This window comes from Pristis pectinata, chromosome 8 (assembly GCF_009764475.1).
Source record: "Pristis pectinata isolate sPriPec2 chromosome 8, sPriPec2.1.pri, whole genome shotgun sequence".
NCBI lineage: Eukaryota > Metazoa > Chordata > Chondrichthyes > Rhinopristiformes > Pristidae > Pristis > Pristis pectinata.
This window is the reverse complement of record NC_067412.1, coordinates 14,568,868-14,589,768: the sequence shown is the minus strand read 5'-3', so window position 1 is coordinate 14,589,768 and position 20,901 is coordinate 14,568,868. Positions and strand designations below refer to the sequence as shown.

At 41.8% G+C, this 20,901-nt stretch overlaps 1 protein-coding gene across 1 annotated transcript in view; it reads left to right on the top strand.

Moving 5' to 3' along the window:
- si:dkeyp-72e1.9 (syntaxin-binding protein 4) overlaps positions 1 to 14,995 on the top strand; it is a 60,515-nt gene extending 45,520 nt beyond the window's left edge. The window contains 6 exon segments of the mRNA XM_052021260.1: positions 1,772 to 1,837; positions 3,252 to 3,443; positions 5,636 to 5,752; positions 11,178 to 11,227; positions 12,021 to 12,142; positions 14,841 to 14,995. Coding sequence (XP_051877220.1) covers positions 1,772 to 1,837; positions 3,252 to 3,443; positions 5,636 to 5,752; positions 11,178 to 11,227; positions 12,021 to 12,142; positions 14,841 to 14,995 — 702 coding nt within the window.
- The last annotated feature ends 5,906 nt before the right edge of the window (positions 14,996 to 20,901 follow it).

Here is a 20,901-nt window from a genome sequence, read left to right as displayed (position 1 = left end):
GAAACCTGGCACAAAGAGTTACAAGGATGTTGCCTGGATTGGGGAGCATGCCTTATGAAAGCAAGTTGAGTGAACTCAGCCTTTTCTCCTTGGAGCGACGGAGGATGAGAGGTGACCTGACAGAGGTGTATAAGATGATGAGAGGCATTGATCGTGTGGATAATCAGAGGCTTTTTCCCAGGGCTGAAATGGTTGCCACAAGAGGACACAGGTTTAAGGTGCTGGGGAGTAGGTATAGAGGAGATGTCAGGGGTAAGTTTTTTATTCAGAGAGTGGTGAGTGCGTGGAATGGGCTGCTGGCAATGGTGGTGGAGGCGGATACGATAGGGTCATTTAAGGGACTTTTGGATAGGTACATGGAGCTTAGAAAAATAGAGGGCTGTGGGTAAGCCTAGTAATTTCTAAGGTAGGGACATGTTCAGCACAACTTCGTGGGCCAAAGGGCCTGTATTGTGCTGTAGGTTTTCTATGTTTCTATGTAAAGCAGTACATGGCCTTTCCAGTCATGAGTGACTGGATACACTCCCAGAACGATTTTGACTTTCACAAAGATACAAAATCCCACAAACACTACTTAAAAATAACTGTATCTTTTTAAAAGAAACAAATTAAAAATTTAAACTTGAAGAAGTCATATATACTTAAACATATTTAACCGATTTAATCAAGTAAAAGAGGAATTGCACTTTACACACTCTTCTGTCCTCAGCTAACTCTTCCCATTGCTTGCAACTAGCCTGGCGTTTTTGTGCTAGGTCTAACCTGACAGTGGTGCAGCAGAGAGATTTCCTGGTCCAAGGGGTCCAGGAAAGTTCACTGGATTGACGCAGGTGTCCCAGGACTGGCACCTAACTGGAACAAAATGCTGCACTTGGGGACCTGTGCTTCTGGCTGCTTCCAGTCTCATGTTTAACTTCATAGAATATCCTCTGTTAATATTGATATACACTAATGGTTTTATAATATTATTATAGTATTATCATTCATTTAATGGGGCCAAATGTATGGCTTGGTATAGTTAAGGAGAAATTAAAGAAATTACACAAAAATATTGGGCATGCTCCTATTTGTTAATTGTAAACATTATTCATTGTAAGTAATGACCACTGAGTAAAATCCACAATTATAAAGTATGCAATTATACAGGGACAGCGTGAACTCAAGGTCTCCAAAAGAACCCAAAAGTATGGATGTTATTGCACCATAGAGAAGTAGTGAACCATGCATTGGGTACAGTGGCCTAGTGGTTAAGCCACTAGACTCAGAGCCCAAGTGTTGCAGTGTGAGTTTGAATCCCACCATGGCAGCTGGGGAATTCAAGTTCAAGTAATGAAATAAATATGGAATTTAAATGAAAACTAGTCTCAGTACTGGTAACTGGGAAACCCCATCTAATTCACCGGTAGCCTTCAGTGAAGGAAAGTGACAATCCTTCCCTGGTCTGGCCTCTGTGTGATACCAGACACACCAATGCGGTTGACTCTTAATTGCCTGGTTGGACAATAAATGTCCATGCCTAATTGGGATCCCACAAGCAACAATGATATACATAGCCACATAATAACTTCTAGCGATATTGATTGAGGGATAACAATTGAGAGGTTGCTAAGGGGAGCTCCCCTGTTAGTCTCCAAATAGGGCTATGAAATCTTTCACATCCATCTCAAATGTTTATTGTCTCATTCAGAAGTCACAAGTTTGTTAATTAATCTCAAGGTAGATATTTTTGGTATTGACACAAGCTAATCAAAACATATGTCCCATATTGTAGGCTCTTGTCAAGGAGACAGAGAAGAGCAAGAAGTCACTGGAGGATGAGCTTCAACAGCTCTCTCAGGTTAGTGTGATTGTTTGCTGTGGGTATGGACTGAAGGTTCACTCAATTGATTCCTGCAATGGCATGTTAGTCATATGAGGAGAGATTAAGCAGACTGGGCTAGGGCTCTCTTGAGGTTAGAAGAATGAAAGGTGATCTCATTGAATTATACCAAATTCTTAAGGGACTTGACAGAATAGGCTGAGAGATGATATTTCCTCTGGCTAGGATGTCAAGAACCTAGGGTCACAGGGTAATCCATTCAGGGCAGAAGTGAAGAGAAATTTCTTCTGCCAGAGGATGGGTGAAACTTTGGATTTCTCTACCAAAGAAGGCTGTGGAGACTCAGTCACTGAGTATTTCCAAGGCTGAGGTAGATTTTTAGATAGTAAAAGAATCAAGGGATATGGGTTAGTGCCGGAAAGTGGTACTGAGCTAAAAGATCAGTCATGATCTTATTGGATGGAACAGCAGGCACAAGGTCCAAATGACCTCCTGCTTCTATTTGTTATGTTCTTATGAATTGTTAGCTCTGGCTGTGGTAGAGCTGAGAATATGAACCTATTTGAAAAATCCAGGAGTATCAGTTATGTGTTTCCTGGCCTTGCATTAATTGAATCTCTTGTTCTCTTGCATCTCTTGGTGGTTAAGAAGGCTTATGGAATGCTTGTTTTCATTAATCGAGCTATTGACTATAGGAGTCAAGAAGTCATGATGCATCTCTATAGAACTCTGGTTAGGCTGCTTTTAGAATATTGAGTGCAATTCTGGTCACCTCACTATAGGAAGGATGTCGAAGCTTTAGAAAGGGTGCAGAGAAGGGTTACTAGGATGTTGCCTGGATTAGAGGGCATGTGCTATCAGGAGAGGCTGAAGAAACTTGGGCTCTTTTCTCTGGCGCAGAGGAGGCTGAGGGGTGATCTGTTGGAAGTGTATAAAATTATGAGGGGCATAGATAAGGTGGACAAGCAATATCTTTTTCCCATTATTGAGCGATCCAATACCAGAGGGCATGTATTTAAGGTGAGAGGGGGTAAGTTCAGAACAGACGTGAGGGGGATGTTTTTTTTACTGAGAGAGTAGTGGATGCCTGGAATGCATTGCCTGATAGGGTGGTGGTGGCAAACTCATTGGGGGCTTTTAAGAGGTGCTTGGATGGGCACATGAATGAGAGGAAAATAGAGGGATATGGGCATTCTGTAGGCAGAAGAGATTAGCTACGCCTGCACAACATTGTGGGCCAAAGGGCCTGTTCTGTGCTGTACTGTTCTATGTTCCTAACAAAGATCAAGGACTATCATTCACATTTCAATAACCTGTCTTACAGATAGTGCAAGTATACATGCGTGTTTGGGAAGTCCATGCAGCAGTCATATTTTCTGGGATGCAAAAAATGGCATTGAAAGAGCTAACACTCTGTTTCCAAATCCTGCAGAAAGCCACAGCTGCACTTACAGAAAACAGGACTTTACAGAGCAAGTTGCAGTTAGCCGATTCAGTCCAGCATCAGGCCCTCAGTGCTGAGCAGGACTACGAGGAGGTGATCCGTCTTCTGGAAGCTGAGATCACAGATCTCAAAACTGAGCTGGCAGCGATGCAACAGAAGGAGTCTGCAGGGGGTTCCAAGGTGAGTTGTATTCTGAGCGTGGTGAGATAACTAGATGTGTATGGGGAAGGGATAAAGTGATTCTCCTAGTTTGACCTGAGACCATGAAATTTTGCTATGTCTGAAACTAATGTTAAGAACCACCACCCCACCCCTTCTATCTGACCTAACGTCTGGTAAATTTGCTGGCATGGAGGACTTGGGATGTTGTGTGGTAAACAGTTTATAAGTCCCTTATTTCGTGAAATATATACACAAATGTCATGTAAAGATAGAAATCACAGGTGACATCACACCAATAAATATATATTTCTGGTTGAATATAATAGTCCTGTGGGAAATATTCTTTCAACAAAATTAAAGACTTTACTTTCAAAGGAATATTACTTGTGAAAAATTGAACATACACTGTTCACGTAAACATTGCCAATGTTTTTGATGTTTTCCAGTCTCCTGGTATTAATAGAAAAGGGTTGCCTGAGCTTGCATTGTCTAACATTTAACCACCTGTGAGAGTCTGGTTCTTTTCATGTAGAACATTAGGGAATCATTGGGAAGCCACAGTGAGCAGTATTTTTTTGCTCCCTGATTCCAAAGTTATGAGAATTCAGTTTCACATCTGACTGCTGTGAAAGACTTGCATTTATAGAATCATTAAAGCAAGGGAGCCATTCAGCTGTCTGCAAGGATAATCAAGTTATTCCTATGCCCTGACTCTTTCGTGTATCCCTTTAATTTTATCTCCATTAAATGTCTATCCAATTGACAAAGTGTCTATCCAATAAACGAATGACTGAATCTGTCTCCACCACCCCTTTCATATGGTGCCTATGGCAAGCCACTGCTGCTTCTTTGACTGAGCTCTGATGTTGCATTATGCAACAAGGGAGCCTGAAGCTATGATTATTCCTGGTCACTTATTTTGAGGAATCTGCACAAACATCTTGCACTAGTTTTGACTTGGCACAGTGAACATTTCCCCATTAATTCCAAAGGAGGAGAGAGGAATGCAAAAGACTAGGATACTGGTTAACTAATTTTTTAAAAAATTATTTGTGAATTAAGTGTTTTAGGTTGCTTTTTAAAGGTTTTAATAATTTTATTATATTTTTGACTTTTTTAAATGAGGCGGTTAGAAATATACATCCAGTGTTATTGCTTTCATAGTTCTGCCTAAAAAAGGGCATGGCTTATCCAGCTGACAAAGCTTTTACCCCTTTTCTGCAAATGGGGCTTGCACTGCCCTACCATGGGATGGTTTTATGTATGGGTTGGCCAGTGTGACCTTGTCACAAGTGATCCGGTTAATTCTCTGCAACAAATGTGGTTGTCCACATTGCTCTAATGGAGTATGAACTTTATTCAGAAGTTGGTGACAAGTGCAGGCAACTCACCACTTACTGAATTCTGGCCCATTATCCTTCAGCTCTCCTTCTTCATATGTTAACTCCTTGCATTTGCAAATCACAGTAGGCATGGAAAAACGTGTCCCAAGGCATCGAACAGAAACAAAAAATGGAAATTCATTTATTCTCCGGATTAACATGAAATCGCTTGGTATCTCTTTAATGCAATTGTATTTTGTAAATTTATCTAATTGGTTTAAGTGCTGACTATATCAAGGTAAACCAGTCTTGATATGGGGTGGGCTTTGTGATCTTTTTTTCAGACACAAGGCCTTTTTTAAGCATTATTCTTTAATATGCCACTTCCAGCTTGTGATGGTCCTGAATTTCCTGTTCACTCTGTTGGAACCTTAAATGGACCTTTAGCTCCCAAACAATAAGTAAATTACCAGGCCACAGTGTCATAAAACATCACCTTAGTAAGTAGGAGGCTCCAGTACTGACTTAGCTCAGTGGGGATGTCTACAAGGGGCTGTTACCTCACAATAAAATTACTAAATTCTTGGCAATGTACCGTCGAGTTCTGGCACAAAAGTACCAATTTATCCAATTTTGCCATAGCATTGGCAAGATTTGGTGGCAACATTATCTTTGTAAAATCAGGTGAAATAAGAATTATGATATTTAAGATAGTATTTTTAAGTAACACTGAGGTCAAAACATCTGATTCAAGGCAGATAGTTAGAGAACCTCAAAATAAAATTTGTCCTCCATGATTTTAGCAACTTGGTGCCTTGCAAAGTAAACAGGAAAAATTAATGATTCTCCAAGAGCCTGCTCTGCTGATACTGAGATTTAATTTGTTAGGAGGATACACAAGATCTGCAACAAAGGTTGTCGGTTGCCATCTGTCAGCTGCACGCATCTGAGCTCGCCCGCAAACATTTGGAAATCTCAAACAAGAAACTATTTTCCTTTGCTGAGGTGAGGCTTGTGTAATTGCTGAAGTACTTTGACAAGTGCGAAACTTGATCTAATCGGAGTTTGCCAGTCCATTCATGTTTTAACTTTTAGGGCAAGTTTGCAAAACAAACCAAGGTTATCATCATTCCTGACACAAGGTATTGAGGAATGCTAAAACTCCTTGTACCAATCCTGTTTAAAGACTTGCACTTATTGATGAATTGGTTTATTATTGTCACATGTACCAAGGTACAGTGAAGTACTTGTCTTGCATCCCATTCATACAGATCAATTCTTTACAACACTGCATTGAGGTAGTACAAGGTAAAATAACAGAGTGCAGAATAAAGTATCACTGCTACAGAGGACATGCAGTGCTGGTAGACAATAAGGTGCAAGGTCATAATGAGGTAGATTGTGAGATTAAGAGTCCATTTTATTGTACTAGGGAACTATTGAATAGTCTTATAACAGTGGGATAGAAGCTGTCCTTGAGCCTGGTGGTATGTGCTTTCAGGCCTTTGTATCTTCTGCCCCATGGGAGAGGGGAGAAGAGAGGATGTCCAGGGTGGGTGGGATCTTTGACTATGTTGGCTGCTTTACCAAGGCAGCGAGTAGACAGAGTCCATGGAGGGGAGGCTGGTTTCTGTGATGTGCTGAGCTGTGTCCACAACTCCCTGCAGTTTCTTGCAGTCACAGGCAGAGCAGTTGTCATACCAGGCCGTGATGCATCCAGATAGGATGCTTTCTATGGTGCATCGATAAAAATTGGTGAGTGTCAAAGGGGACATGCGAATTTCTTCAGCCTCCTAAGGAAATAGAGGCGCTGGTGAGCTTTCTTGGCCATGGCATCAACATGATTAGACTAGGACAGGCTATTGGTGATGTTCACTCCTAGGAAATGAAGCTCTTAACCCTCTTGACCTCAACACCGTTGATGTAAACAGGAGCATGTGCACTGCCCCCTTCCTGAAGTCAATAACTAGCTCTTTTGTTTTGCTGACATTGAGGGAAAGGTTGTTGTCATGACACCATGTTACTGAGCTCTCTATCTCCTTCCTGTACTCCGACTCATCATTATTTGACATATGGCCCACTACAGTAGTATCATCTGCAAACTTATGTACCTGCTTTTACAGCCTCAGGAACTTGCAGCCAATTAAAACTTTTTGAAGCATATTCAATGTTATTATGGAGGAACCAGAGAAACATGGCAGCTAATCTGTGCACAGCAAGCTCCCACAAAAAGCAATGTAATCATGCCCAGATCCTTGGTCAACCAGGTTACCGTGTTGACCACCACGGTGCTTCTTCAAATAATCCCGGATATGTTACTGCCAATTGAAATTCAAAAATCTGCAGATGCTGGAAATCTGAGATAAAACAGAAAATGCTGGAAACACAAAGCAGGTCAGGCTGCATCTGTGGGAAGAGAAACAGAGCTAATGTTTCAGTCCTGGGCTGCTGAGGATTGCCAGCATTTTGTTCTTAGTTTTGCACATCATCTGCCAATTGTTTGTCTGTTTTGCAAGTTCTTTAATGTCCTGTAATTTACTTCCATTCTCCTCAGTACTGACCATCGCCACTGCTCTACAATTTCATACCATCTGCAAATTTAGAAATTGTGATTATGATTCTAAAGTCTAAACCACCAATGTACATTGTGAGCAATGGGACTGCAGCACTGACCTTCGTCGAACTCCACTACCCAGCTGCTTCTATTGGGAAGAACCAACCCTTCCTGCCAGGCTCTGCTTTCTGTCCTGAAGCCAGCCAGCAATCCATTCTGCTACTTGTGCCCTGTCTCTGCGTTCCTTGACATTCATTAATCTGTTCCACGGGACCAAACCAAAGGGCTTTTGAAAATCTGGATGAATTACTCCATTACCATTGTGTACTCTTAGTTCTTCAACAATTTTAATAAGATCAGTCAGGCAACACCCCTTCCTTCGAAATCCATGCTGACAATTCGTTATTATACTTTTTGCTTCTAGACTTCCTTCTGTTCTCTCCTTTACTGGGGATTCCATTATTTTTCTTACCACCGATTGTAAAGCTGATTGGTCTATAATTGCCTGGACATATTCTACTTCCCTTTCTTAAATATACAGTACATCTTACATTAACTATCAACCAGTTCTCCACCTCTACATCTTTGTTTAATTATATTTTACATATGTGTAGTGCTATTCCCTAAGTCCATCCAGTTCACAAGATCTAATTTTAATTATTTATCCCCATTTTTCTATTTTAAATGCACTTCTCTCATTATTCATTTCATTACCTGTTAAGATGTCCACTTGTTCTATCTCCCCGGTAAATAGTGAAGCTAAATGATTTTACTATTTCTGCCTTCTTCCTATTGTAATGTTCTGTCCATGTCTAATTGATCCTATTCCCATCCCAATCTTCCTTTTTTATTAATGTGTCTGTAAAATACTTTTTTTTTGTGTTCCTTCATTATTTAATAATACATCTTGCGGCCTTAGGTTTTATTCAGCCTCTAATAATCTCTTCTCTGTTATCACGGACTACTCTGCTCTCTTTGTACTTAATGTATGCTTCTTCCCTAACCCTCAATTGTTTCCTTATTTTTTCATCCTTGGAATCTCATGAGTATTTAGTTTGTTTTTTGTCCTGTACTCGGTTGAGCAACATCCTAAATGTTTCCCATTGTCTGACAATATTGTTGCCCATTTTTATCTTCCTATGTTCGATTCTCAAAATAAACTTTTCTCCAATCCATTAACCTTGTTTTTGTCATATTTATGCCCTTCTCTATCTTAAAGCTTCTTATATTATAGTAGCTACTTCCAGATATTCCCCCACTTTTACTTCTCTTACCTGCTCTGCTCCATTCCCCATTAGTAGATCCAATAGCAAATCCTACCATTTTGGGTTTTTTATGTATCAGGTTAGAATGGAGTTCAGTACACATGTGAGAACTCCATTCCCTTATCTCTTCTATCTACCTTTTAAGTCAAATTAAAATCAGAATGATATTCTATGTTTTTCACTTATTTTCTTAATTTGTCTGCATAATTTTCAGTCAGTTTTCTGTAGACTTTGCCTATTAGTGTGATTGATCTCTTAACTCAATTCATATGGATTCTATATTTGTTTTCCTTATTATTGTGTCCCTTTTTTCTACTGTCATTATGTTATCCCTAAAAAAATCCTCATACTCCACCTAATATTTTTAACCTTTGTTTTTTCTAAACATGTTACACCCAGCAACGTTTAATTCCCACATCTGATTTTCTGCACCTGTATGTTAGTAATCTGTACAGGGTCTGGTTCTTCCTCCAGCTTGTATATTGTGTGTGTGTGTGTGTGTGTGTGTGTGTGTGTGTGTGTGTGTGTGTGTGTGTGTGTGTGTGTGTGTGTGTGTGTGTGTGTGTGTGTGTGTGTGTGTGTGTGTGTGTGTGTGTGTGTGACTTCTCTTCCTTTATTCTTCCCTGTGCTATCTTTCCTATTTTGTTTATATTTAGGGTGCTGTGCGCGCATGCGCGCGCGCAGACACACACACACACCCTCATCCTTTCCTCTAGGACATGGATACCTTACCAATCCACCTGGAACATGTCTCATTGCTCCAACTCCTTCTTGTCTCAGAACTGGTGCCATCTTTCCCACACCAGCCCTTTTGCTATATGTTAGATCTCTTGATCTGTCTGCTTCTATCCAAGTTGCATGTAGTTCCAGTAATAAAATGGAGAGGATGTTACGCTTGAGATCCTACTTTTTATTTTAGAACCTAACTCCAGATACTCTTTCAGCAGGACTTCCTCCTTGTTCCTGCCTGTGTCATTTGTTCCAACATGGATGACAAGAACTAGATTTAGTTCCTCCCCAACAAGTTTCTCTCTAGCTGTCATGAGATATACTTTACTCTGGCACTGGGTAAAGTGGCTGACAAGTGGCAGATGGAGTTCAATCCAGAGAAGTGCGAGGTGGTACACTTTGGAAGGACAAACTCCAGGGCAGAGTACTGGGTGAATGGCAAGGTACTTGGCAGTGTGGAGGAGCAGAGGGATCTGGGGGTTCATAGTCACAGTTCATTGAAAGTTGCCTCACAGGTGGAAAGAGCAGTTAAGAAGGCCAATGGGATGTTGGCTTTCATAAATCGCGGGATTGAGTTTAAGAGCCGTGAGGTGATGATGCAGCTTTACAAAACTCTAGTTAGGCCACACTCAGAGTACTGTGTTCAGTTCTGGTCATCTCATTATAGGAAGGATGTGGAGGCATTGGAGAGGGTGCAGAGGAGATTTACCAGGATGCTGCCTGGATTAGAGATTATTGAATATGAGGAGAGGCTTAAGGTGCTAGGGCTTTATTCACTGGAAAGGAGGAGGATGAGAGGAGACATGATAGAGGTATATAAAATACTGAGAGGAATAGATAGAGTAGACAGTCAGCGCCTCCTTCCCAGGGCACCAATGCTCAAGACGAGAGGGCATGGCTTTAAGGTTATGGGTGGGAGGTTCAGGGGAGATGTCAGGGGGAGGTTTTTCACCCAGAGAGTGGTTGGTGCATGGAATGCACTGCCTGGGGTGGTGGTGGAGGCAGATACATTGAACAGGTTCAAGAGCTTGTTGGATAGGCATATGGAGGAGTGTGGGATGGGGGGATATGCGGGAGGAAGGGGTTAGGTAGTGTGAGGGTGGTTTGATGGACGGCACAACATGGTGGGCCGAAGGGCCTGTTTTGTGCTGTATGGTTCTATGGTTCTAACACACCCTTTGGGATTCTCATTCTTGGCTACAGAGGACATCATCTATCCACCTGTCATTAGCACATTTCTATTCTGTTCTTCCCATCTTGCACAGCTGTCTGAGCCAGGGTGCCTTGGTCTACATTGTGCATGTCCACTCTTGCTCACACTCTCACACCTTGTTCTCACAGGAAGTGAGCACAGGCAGCATACCTGTTATCTGGGGCTAGTGCCTTCAAGGCCTCCTTCACAACTTCTCATAAATCTCCGCTGCCCAACTCGCTAACACTCAGAACCACCCCCGCCCCCCCCCCAAAAAAAGGCTTCTTAGAAATGAGTTGGGGGGACTGTGTGGAATGGCCCCAGGTGCCTACAATCCTGTAGGCCAAGAGTACAACCAATGGATGATTTTCCCTCCCACTTTCTGGCTTGATGACAAAGTGAAAGATTTCTTTGTGCTTGGTATCAGAATGACATAAAAAATAGGGATCATGCAGAAAGGACTACAAGATCGTACGTGGAGTGTATTGTCTCTGCTGTCTTGACCCAGAGGGAGGGGATGTTACCAGTTAAATAAAATGAAAAGGGAAGTGTAACGATTGAAAACATTGCATTCCCCCGCTCTGATATCATTGTACTGAAAGCACAACTAACTGATCTATGTTAAATTAGGAAGTATGTTCACTTTCTCTTAAAAAAGCTTCAGTGATGACTATTTTCCTTCTCCTGCAGAAAGTCCACAAAGTTCTAACATCTGCCACCCTGCACCGGACTGATCAAAGGTAAATGGCTAAATTCAACACATCTCATCCCATAGATGCTAATTTTGTGTAATTGTGTAAGATAGTTGATAGCAAGTCAAATACCGTATTTACATCGCATACCTCTTGTCTTCAATCAAGTCAGTGAAAGTAGAAATTGGGTGAGAAGTACATTGGCTATAATTCATTATTATTAGGTTCTCAGTCAAGAAAGAGATTGAAATTTTGGACATTAAGGGAATTGAGGGGCAAGGAGACAGAGCAGGAAAGTGGATGCAATGCACTGCGTCAGCCATGATCTTACTCAGTGGTGAAGCAGGCTTAAGGATCTGTATGCCTACTTCTATTTCATAGTCAGAATCAGAATCAAATTTATTATCACTGACATATGATGTGAAATTTGTGGTCTTGCGGCAGTAGTACAGTGCAAAGACATAAACATTACTATAAATCACAAAAATAAATAAATAGTGCAAAACAAAAGGAATAACGAGGTACTGTTCATGGGTTCATGGACTGTTTGGACATTTGATGGCAGAGGCTGTTTCTGAATCATTGAGTGTTTTGTCTTGTATAAAAAAAATTAACCTCTATGTGTTCTATATGAACATGATTAAAATAGCATTATCTTTAAAACCAGATAATCACTTCTGTGTGATTGTGGTCCAACCATGATGCCACTACCATTTATCACCTGTATCTCAGCATTTATGAAGTGTGACTCAGTCTTTTACAAGTGCACTAAAATTTGAGCCAGCTGCACTTGAATACTTTCCAATGGAATTGAAGTGTTATACTTTCTACCTCACTGCAGGCTAAACCAGTCCAAGAAAACCAGAAGAGAAAGCAGCCTGGCCCCTCCTGGACCTGAAGGTCAACTCGCCATTGAAGCCAAGGAATTGACTGAGTGGGTCTGTTCTCTAAACTGTGAAAATGGTAAGGAGTACTGGATGAGAATAAGTTAGGCAGAACTCTGCACCATCGGTCTAATGATTGTAATTTTTTTAGGATATCATTGTGTTAAAACTGTTGTAGGTTTGAAGCAAGAAGCATCACAACAGTTCTGTTTTCCGTTACTCCCTCTCTGTACTTCGTTCATCCAAAACTCACTTTGAGTCCTGTTTACTCTTCAGCCCTTTGACTTTCATTGTTGTCAGTCGCATAACACTACAGTTCTAAAACATTTACAAATACCCCCATTACTTCACCCCCTCCAGTTTTTTCTCTGACACCTGTTCCAGACCTACATTCCTTTGATATCCCTACGTTTCTCAAATTCTGACTTTCCCCATTTCCACTCTTATTGATTTGGCTGTGCCTTTAACTGCCTGTGGTCTAAACTCTGAAGTTCCCCACCTAAGCTTTGGTACCTCAAATCAGACTATCTCCCTTAAGATAATTCGTTAAGCTTATCCCTTTAACCAACTGCACTATTATTACCTCACGTTGTTTGGTGTCAATTTTTGTTTGATAAACTTTTGTACAATAACAAATAGCATTTTACTATACCGAGGATGTTTTGTTTTAATGCAATAGCAGTGTCTATTTGTATAGCACTTTTATTGTAACGAAATAGATAAGTCACCGGGGCCGGACGGGATATATCCAAGGTTATTACGGGAAGTGAGGGAAGAGATTGCTGCACCTTTGGTGATGATCCTTGCATCCTCACTGGCCACAGGAGTAGTGCCAGATGACTGGAGGGTGGCAAATGTTGTTCCTTTGTTTAAGAAAGGAAGTAGGGATAACCCTGGGAATTACAGACCAATGAGTCTTACTTCAGTGGAGGGCAAATTACTGGAGAATATTCTTAGAGACAGGATTTATGGGCATTTGGAGAAGCATAGGCTGATTAGGGACTGTCAGCATGGCTTTGTGAGGGGCAGGTCGTGCCTCATGAGCCTGATTGAATTCTTTGAGGATGTGACAAAGCACATTGATGAAGGTAGAGCAGTGGATGAGGTGTACATGGATTTTAGTAAGGCGTTTGGTAAGGTTCCTCATGGAAGTCTCATTCAGAAAGTCAGGAAATATGGGATCCAGGAAAACTTGGCTGTGTGGATTCAGAATTGGCTTGCCCATAGAAGGCAGAGGGTGGTGGTAGATGGAGCGTATTCTGCCTGGAGGTCGGTGACCAGTGGTGTTCCGCAGGGATCTGTTCTGGGACCCCTGCTCTTTGTGATTTTTATAAATGACTTGGATGAGGATGTGGAAGGGTGGGTTAGTAAGTCTGCAGATGACATGAAGGTTGGTGGTGTTGTGGATAGTGTAGAAGGTTGCTGTAGATTTGCAGAGCTGAGCTGAGAAGTGGCAGATAGAGTTCAACCCGGATAAGTGTGAAGTGATGCATTTTGGGAGATCGAATTTGAAGGCAGAATACAAGGTTAATGGCAGGACTCTTAGCAGTGTGGAGGAACAGAGGGTCCATATCCATAGATTCCTCAAGGTTGCCACACAGGTCGACAGGGTTGTTAAGAAGGCGTATGGTGTGTTGGCCTTCATTAGTTGCGGTATTGAGTTCAAGAGCCACGAGGTGATGTTGCAGCTCTATAGAACTCTGGTTAGACCACACGTGGAGTATTGTGTTCAGTTCTGGTCGCCTCATTATAGGAAGGATGTGGAAGCTTTAGAGAGGGTGCAGAGCAAATTTACCAGGATGCTGCCTGGATTGGAGAGCATGTCTTATGAGGATAGGTTGAGTGAGCTAGGGCTTTTCTCTTTGGAGAGAAGGAGGATGAGAGGTGACTTGATAGAGATGTAAAAGATGATAAGAGGCATAGATCGAGTGGACAGTCAGAGACTTTTTCCAGGGCAACAATGGCTAACAAGTGGGGGCATAATTTTAAGCTGATTGGAGGAAGATATAAGGGGGATGTCAGGGGTAAGTTCTTTACACAGAGAGTGGTGGGTGTGTGGAATGCACTGCCTGCAGAGGTTGTGGGGGCAGATACATTAGGGACATTTAAGAGACTCTTAGATAGACACACGAATGATAGAGAAATGGGGGGCTATGTGGGAGGGAAGAGTTAGATAGATCTTAGAGCAGGATAAAATGTTGGCACAACATCGTGAGCCGAAGGGGCTGTACTGTGCTGTAATGTTCTGTGTTCTAAAATGTCCCAAGGCACTTCAAACGATCAATATTGAACAAAAATTGACATCAAGCCAGAAGGGGAAATATTAAGACAGATGACCAAAAGCTTCGTCAAGGGGATAGGTTTTAAGAATGAGAAAGATATAGAAATGGAATTTCAGATAGGGCCTTTGCAACTGAAGGCATGCCGAGGAGGTATATAAAAAGGAGCTGGGTAAATTTTTGGAAGAGCGAGGAATTCGGAGTGTGGGGAAAATGGCACAGAAGATGAGGCCTGGGCAGATCAGTCATAATCATATCTGCCAGAAGAAGTTGTAGGGGCAGGTACAATTACAATGTTTAAAAGACATTTGGATAGAAAAGGCTCGGAGAGATATGGGCCAAGTGCAGGCAAATGGGTCGAGCTCAGGTAGACATCTTGGTCAGGGTGAACAAGTTGGGTGAGCTGTAGGATAACCCAGAAGGATCTTCAAATCCATATGGGTGACTCTATGAAGGGCACTCCTGTTTCTGATTTCTTGCCGTCTTGTGTCAATGCAGGAAGGGGTTACAACACTGGCTTTGACATCCAAGATGGGAATTTTGAAATCAAGGTGCTGCTTAACAGGGAGCCAGTGTTGGTCAGCAAGCCCAGAATTAACGGATTGTTGTTGTTCTGCTCACCACATTACAGGAACGATGAGATTGCACTGTAAAGCATGCAGCAGCTTTACAAGGGTGATGCCAGGAGTGGAAAATCTTAGCAATGAGGGAAGATTGGAAAAGCAAGGGTTATCTCTTCCCCTCTGAGAAGGCTGAAGGAAGACTTATTTCTGTTGAATGAAATTGAGGAGCTACATTATGCACCAAATCTAATGCATTTTGAGCCACCGTTCCTTTAGATGGGGACACATTCCCATTCACAATGTTATGGACGAATGTGTGCACGGGCATTCATGGTCTCACATTTATGATTATTGGAAGTTGGGGTGGTCTCTGCTTGCCCCCCACATTGTGTTCACCCATGCTGGTGGGAGCCACATCAGAAGTTGTTCTTGGGCACTTCCCAAGGATCTATTCCAGGTGGATAGTGGGAAAGAATTAAGGCAAGTTCTTGAAAGAATTTAATAAAGTCATAGAGTCAAACAGCATTGAAACAGGCCCTTCGGCCCAATTTCCATGCTGACTGTGTTGCCCAGCAAGCTAGTCCCATCTGCCCACATTTGGCCCATAGCCCTCTAAACCTCTCCTATCCATGGATTTACAGAACATAGAACAATTACAGCACAATTCAGGCCCTTCAGCCCACAAAGCTGTGCTGAACATGTCCCTACCCTAGAAATTACTAGGCTTACTCATAGCCCTCTATTTTACTCAGCTCCATATACCTATCTAACAGTCTCTTGAAAGACCCTATCGTATCCACCTCCACCACCGTTTCCAGCAGCCATTCCACACACTCACCACTCTCTGAGTAAAAACTTACCCCTGACATCTCCTCTATATCTACTCCCCAGCACCTTAAACCTATGTCCTCTTGTGGCCACCAATTCAGCCCTGGGGAAAAGCCTCTATCTACCCTATCAATACCTCTCATCATCTTATACACCTCAATCAGGTCCCCCCTCATCCTCCGTCTCTACAAGGAGAAAAGGCTGAGTTCCCTCAGCCTGCTTTCATAAGGCATGCCCCGCATTCCAGGCAGCATCCTTGTAAATCTCCTCTGCACCCTCTCTATGGCTTCCACATCTTTCCTGTAGTGAGGCGACCAAAACTGAGCACAATACTCCAAGTGGGGTCTGACCAGGGACCTATATAGCTGCAACAATACCTCACGGCTCCTAAATTCAATTCCCTGATTGATGAAGGACAATACACCATATGCCTTCTTAACCACAGAGTCAACCTGCACAGCCGCTTTGAGCGCCCTATGGACTCGGACCCCAAGATCCCTCTGATCCTCCACACTGCCAAGAGTCCTACCATTAAGACTATATTCCACCAACATATTTGACCTACCAAACTGAACCACTTCATGCTTATCTGGGTGGAACTGCATCTGCCACTTCTCAGCCCAACTCTGCATCCTATCTATGTCCCTCTGTAACCTCTGACAGCCCTCCAAACTATCCACAACACCCCCAACCTTCATGTCATCTGCAAACTTACTAACCCACCCCTCCATTTCCTCATCCAGGTCATTTATAAAAATCACAAATAGTAAGGGTCCCTGAGGTACACCACTGGTCACCGACCTCCACTCAGAATACAACCCTTCAACAACCACTCTTTGCCTTCTGTGGGCCAGCCAGTTCTGGATCCACACTGCAATGTCCCCTTGGATCCCATGTCTCCTCACCTTCTCCATAAGCCTCGCATGGGGTGCCTTATCAAACGCCTTGCTGAAATCCATATACACTACATCTACTGTTCTCCCTTCATCGATGTGCTTAGTCTAGATAGCTTTTAAATGTTGCTAATGTGCTCGCCTCAACTACTATTTCTGGCAGCTCATTCCAAATATGCACCACCCTTTGCGTGAAGAAACTGCCCCTCATGTCCCTTTTAAATCTCTTGCCTCTGATCTTAAACCTGTGCCCTCTTGTTTTTAGCACCCCCTCCCTGGGGAGAAGACAATGTGCTTTTACTTTGTCTATGCCCCTCATGATCTTATAGACCTCTATCAGGTCACCCCTCAATTTCCTGCATTCCTGCGAATAAAGTCCTAGTCTACGCAACCTCTCCTTGTAACTCAGGCCCCCAAGTCCAGGCAACATGCTGGTAAATCTTTTCTACACTCTTTCAAGTTTAATAACATCTTTCCTATAACAGGGCAACCAAAACTGTACACAATTCTCCAAGTGCAGCCTCGCTAATGTCTTATATAACTGCAACAGAACTTCCCAGCTCCTATACTCCGTGCCCTGACTGATGAAATCTAGCATGCCAACACCTTCTTCACCACCCTATCTACCTGTGACTCTGCTTTCAGAGAACTATGCACTTGCACTCCTAGGTCCCTCTGTTTCATAACACTCCCCAGGGCCCTACCATTCACTGTATAAGTCCTACCTCGGTTTGATCTCCCAAAACGCAATACCTCACATTTATCTGGATTGAAAGCCATTTGCTAATCCTCAGCCCACATACCAAGATTCCCCTGTAATTTGTCATGACCTTCTACACTGTCTACAATACCACCTATTTTATATCCACAAACTTACTAACCATGACTTGTACATTCACATCCAAATTGTTTATATAGATTACAAACAACAAATGTCCCAGCACTGACCCCTGTGGCACACCATTCCTAGCATTGACCCCTGTGGCACACCACTCCTAGCACTGACCCCTGTGGCACACCACTAGACGCAGGCCTCCAGTCCAAGAAACAACCTTTGACCATCAACCTCTGCTTCCTACCACTGAGCCAATTATGAATCCAATCCACTACCTCCCCCTGGATCCTAATACTTGAACTAATACTAATACTGGACCTATACTTAAAATATTTCCTTTTAAGAAAAGTAAATGCTATAAATTATTTAACCACATGATGGTGCCAAAGTTAAATTTAATTTTTAAAAAATGTTGGAAATGCTCAGCAAGTCAGGCAGTATCTGTGGATAGAAATGGTTAATGTGTACCTTGATTTGCCTTCACAAACTTTCTGCATGCAAATTGTTATTTATGTTTCAAAGTAAAAATGTTAATCAGCCTGGTTTATACTTTGAACAGAAGGGAGGCAAGTACCAAGATAAACACAAGAACACTGGTGATCCATTTTACGTGCAGCATTTTCCCACAAAATCCGCATCACTTTATTAGGATAAAAAGAGGAATCTTTAAATAGCTTGGGTGCTTAACTGCTGTAAATGTTAAAAATAAGAAACAAACTCTCTGTCCAATCTACACTGTCCTTATTTCATTGTGGTTTTCACCTTGCAACCCAATGGTCATTCTTAAAATTGTGATTTAAATTAACAACGTGAAGGATTAAGTTTGAAAAAAAAGTTGGTTTATGGTAGGATGATTCTCAGAACAGTGAACATGCAGTTGTGGCTTGAGCTGGTGACAGGGTTGTATAGATTTGTGTTGCACAGAATGAGTCACTGTTAACCCTGCAGTTCAAGTACACATTTGATGATGGAACATTTTTGCATTAGGTACTTGTCAACTGAAGTTTAAAAATAACATTAGCCTATGTTGATTGGCACTTTTATATAAAAAAAATCCAAATATCAACAGACTATCATATGGCAAAGCAAATGGAGTCAATACATCATTGGCTGGTCATGTTGGTAACAGAACACAATGTGACAGACCAGACAGTCTTTAGATTTAGTTGGTAGTGTTAATCTTGCCATGTAGTTAACACTGTGCTCTGTCTCTGAAATTCATTCCATTTGTTTCAAAGAAATAAGTTTCAGAGGCAGAGTACAAAGCATGGGCACAACTATTTGGTGCTACTGACTGATGAATTTTTATGCAACAGAAGATTAAGTCCAAATATAAGTAGGATCAGAAAACTCCTGTTCTCTGAATTTAATGCTTAATAACTAGCCTTGGGTTGAAAATGAAATACAATATTTTGTAATGGGTGGGTGTCTTACCTTGATTACCTGCAGGTGGTTTCTGTCATTCAGTATTTGAAGTACCAAACAATGCTACTACTGATTCAGTTTATCTTTTTCAAGCATTGCCACACAAGTAGGTAAAATGCTGTAGATGGAGTCAAATTCATAAAGTGGCTTCACATTCCTCGCACTCGTACTGTGGATGTATGAGCTCCACAGAAACCTTTGGAGGTGCTGGGGGAGGTCCGAAGATCTTGATATGCACGTGGTCAGTGAGAGTCACTTGTGGAAAGAGAAACAGAATTAACATTTCAAGTGGAAGGTCTTTGACCTAAAGCATTAACTCTGTTTCTCTCTCCACAGATGCTGCCTGACATGGTGCTTCCAGCATTTTCTGCTTTTATTTCAGATTTCCTGCATGTACAATTTTTTGATTTTCATTTGTGTGGATTTGTTCATTTGAGCAATGATAGAGTCATAGAGTAAACAGAAACAGGCCCTTCGGCCCAACTTTACCATGCTGACCAAGGTGCCTAAGCAATTTGAGCAATTTTTTGATGCACATTTTAATTACAGTAATATCTAATGGATAAGTGAAAAGAAAACTATGCAGGTCTAAACAATGACCTGAACTGCTGAGACATATGTCAGTTGCTGTTTATGCACTGGGAGTATTGAAACTTGGATAAAATGTTAAAGCTTAGTATTAGGAATAACAATTTGTATTTTGGGACTTGTGAATATCAAACAAAAATGATTAATCGCTATTGTTAATACAACATTAAGCCACGTGAAGCACTCCTCTAAATGCCTGAATTTCTGATGGAGTGTCAACTTTTTCTAAATTAGAAATTCCAGGATTGATTATGAGAATCTATTTTCAGGTCAAAGCAGTCTATGGAGTATTCATTTAAATGTTAAACACTCTATTCAAATTCTAAAATGAACAGACTGAGGTAATACTACAGGAGAGATGAGTGTTCCACACAGTACATTATTATGATCAGGAATGCATTACCTTAAAGAATAGTAGGAGCAGATTTAAAGGTAACTTTCTAAAAGAGAAGTAGATATGTACTTAAAAAGGATAAATTTACTGAATTACAGGAAGAGTGAGATCAATTGATAATCTTTCTATTATGTATTTAAGCTTTTCAAGGAGTACACAAACACACTCTGATGTTACGTGATCACGATGACAACTGGGGAGAAAAAGCTGTTCTGATTGTTTGATGATTGGGGTTGGATGAGATTTCAGAGGCTACTGCACCTCAATGCCACACATTACTAACATAAAGGAAGACACAAGAAGTTATTCAGCTCATCAAGTCCACACCAGCTCTAAACATTCCCATCAATCCCACTGTACCTCCCACTTATTTCCATATAACTTATTCTTTCTTACAATGCCATCAACTACCCCCATCCCCACCCCAATTCCTCTGCCACCCACCCACACAAGGGGCAATTTGCAGTAGCCAATTAAACTACCAGCACATCTTTGGAATGTGGAGAAAGGTGGAGCACCCAGTAGAAACCCAGAGTCACAGGGAGAATGCGTGAACTCTACACAAACAACATCCAAGGTCAGGAATGAACTCGGGCCGCTGGAGCTGTGTATGTTCTAAGGCTGCACAGAGTATCCTTGTCAGTTTAACTATTATTCAACTCGTATCTCACAGAAGTAGCTTTATGCTCCATTACAGCTCATCAATTATTCTCTCTCATTTTGGTAAGGGACTGTGAGAATAGAAAACTTTGAAAACTGGATAGGGGCTAAACTTATGAAGAAAATGAAATAGAAGGTTATAGAGCCGTAGAGCACAGAAACAGGCCCTTTAGCCCAATTGTCAGTGCCAACCAAGGGGCCCAACTGAGCTGGTCCCACTTGCCTGTGTCTGGCCCATACCTTTCTAAGTCCTTCCTCTCCATGTAAGTGTCCAAACGCCTTTTAAGTGTCATAACTGTAGCCTCCTCTACCACTTCCTCTGGCAGCTCGTTCCATATACTCACCACCCTCTGTCATACTGGTAGATTTAGAT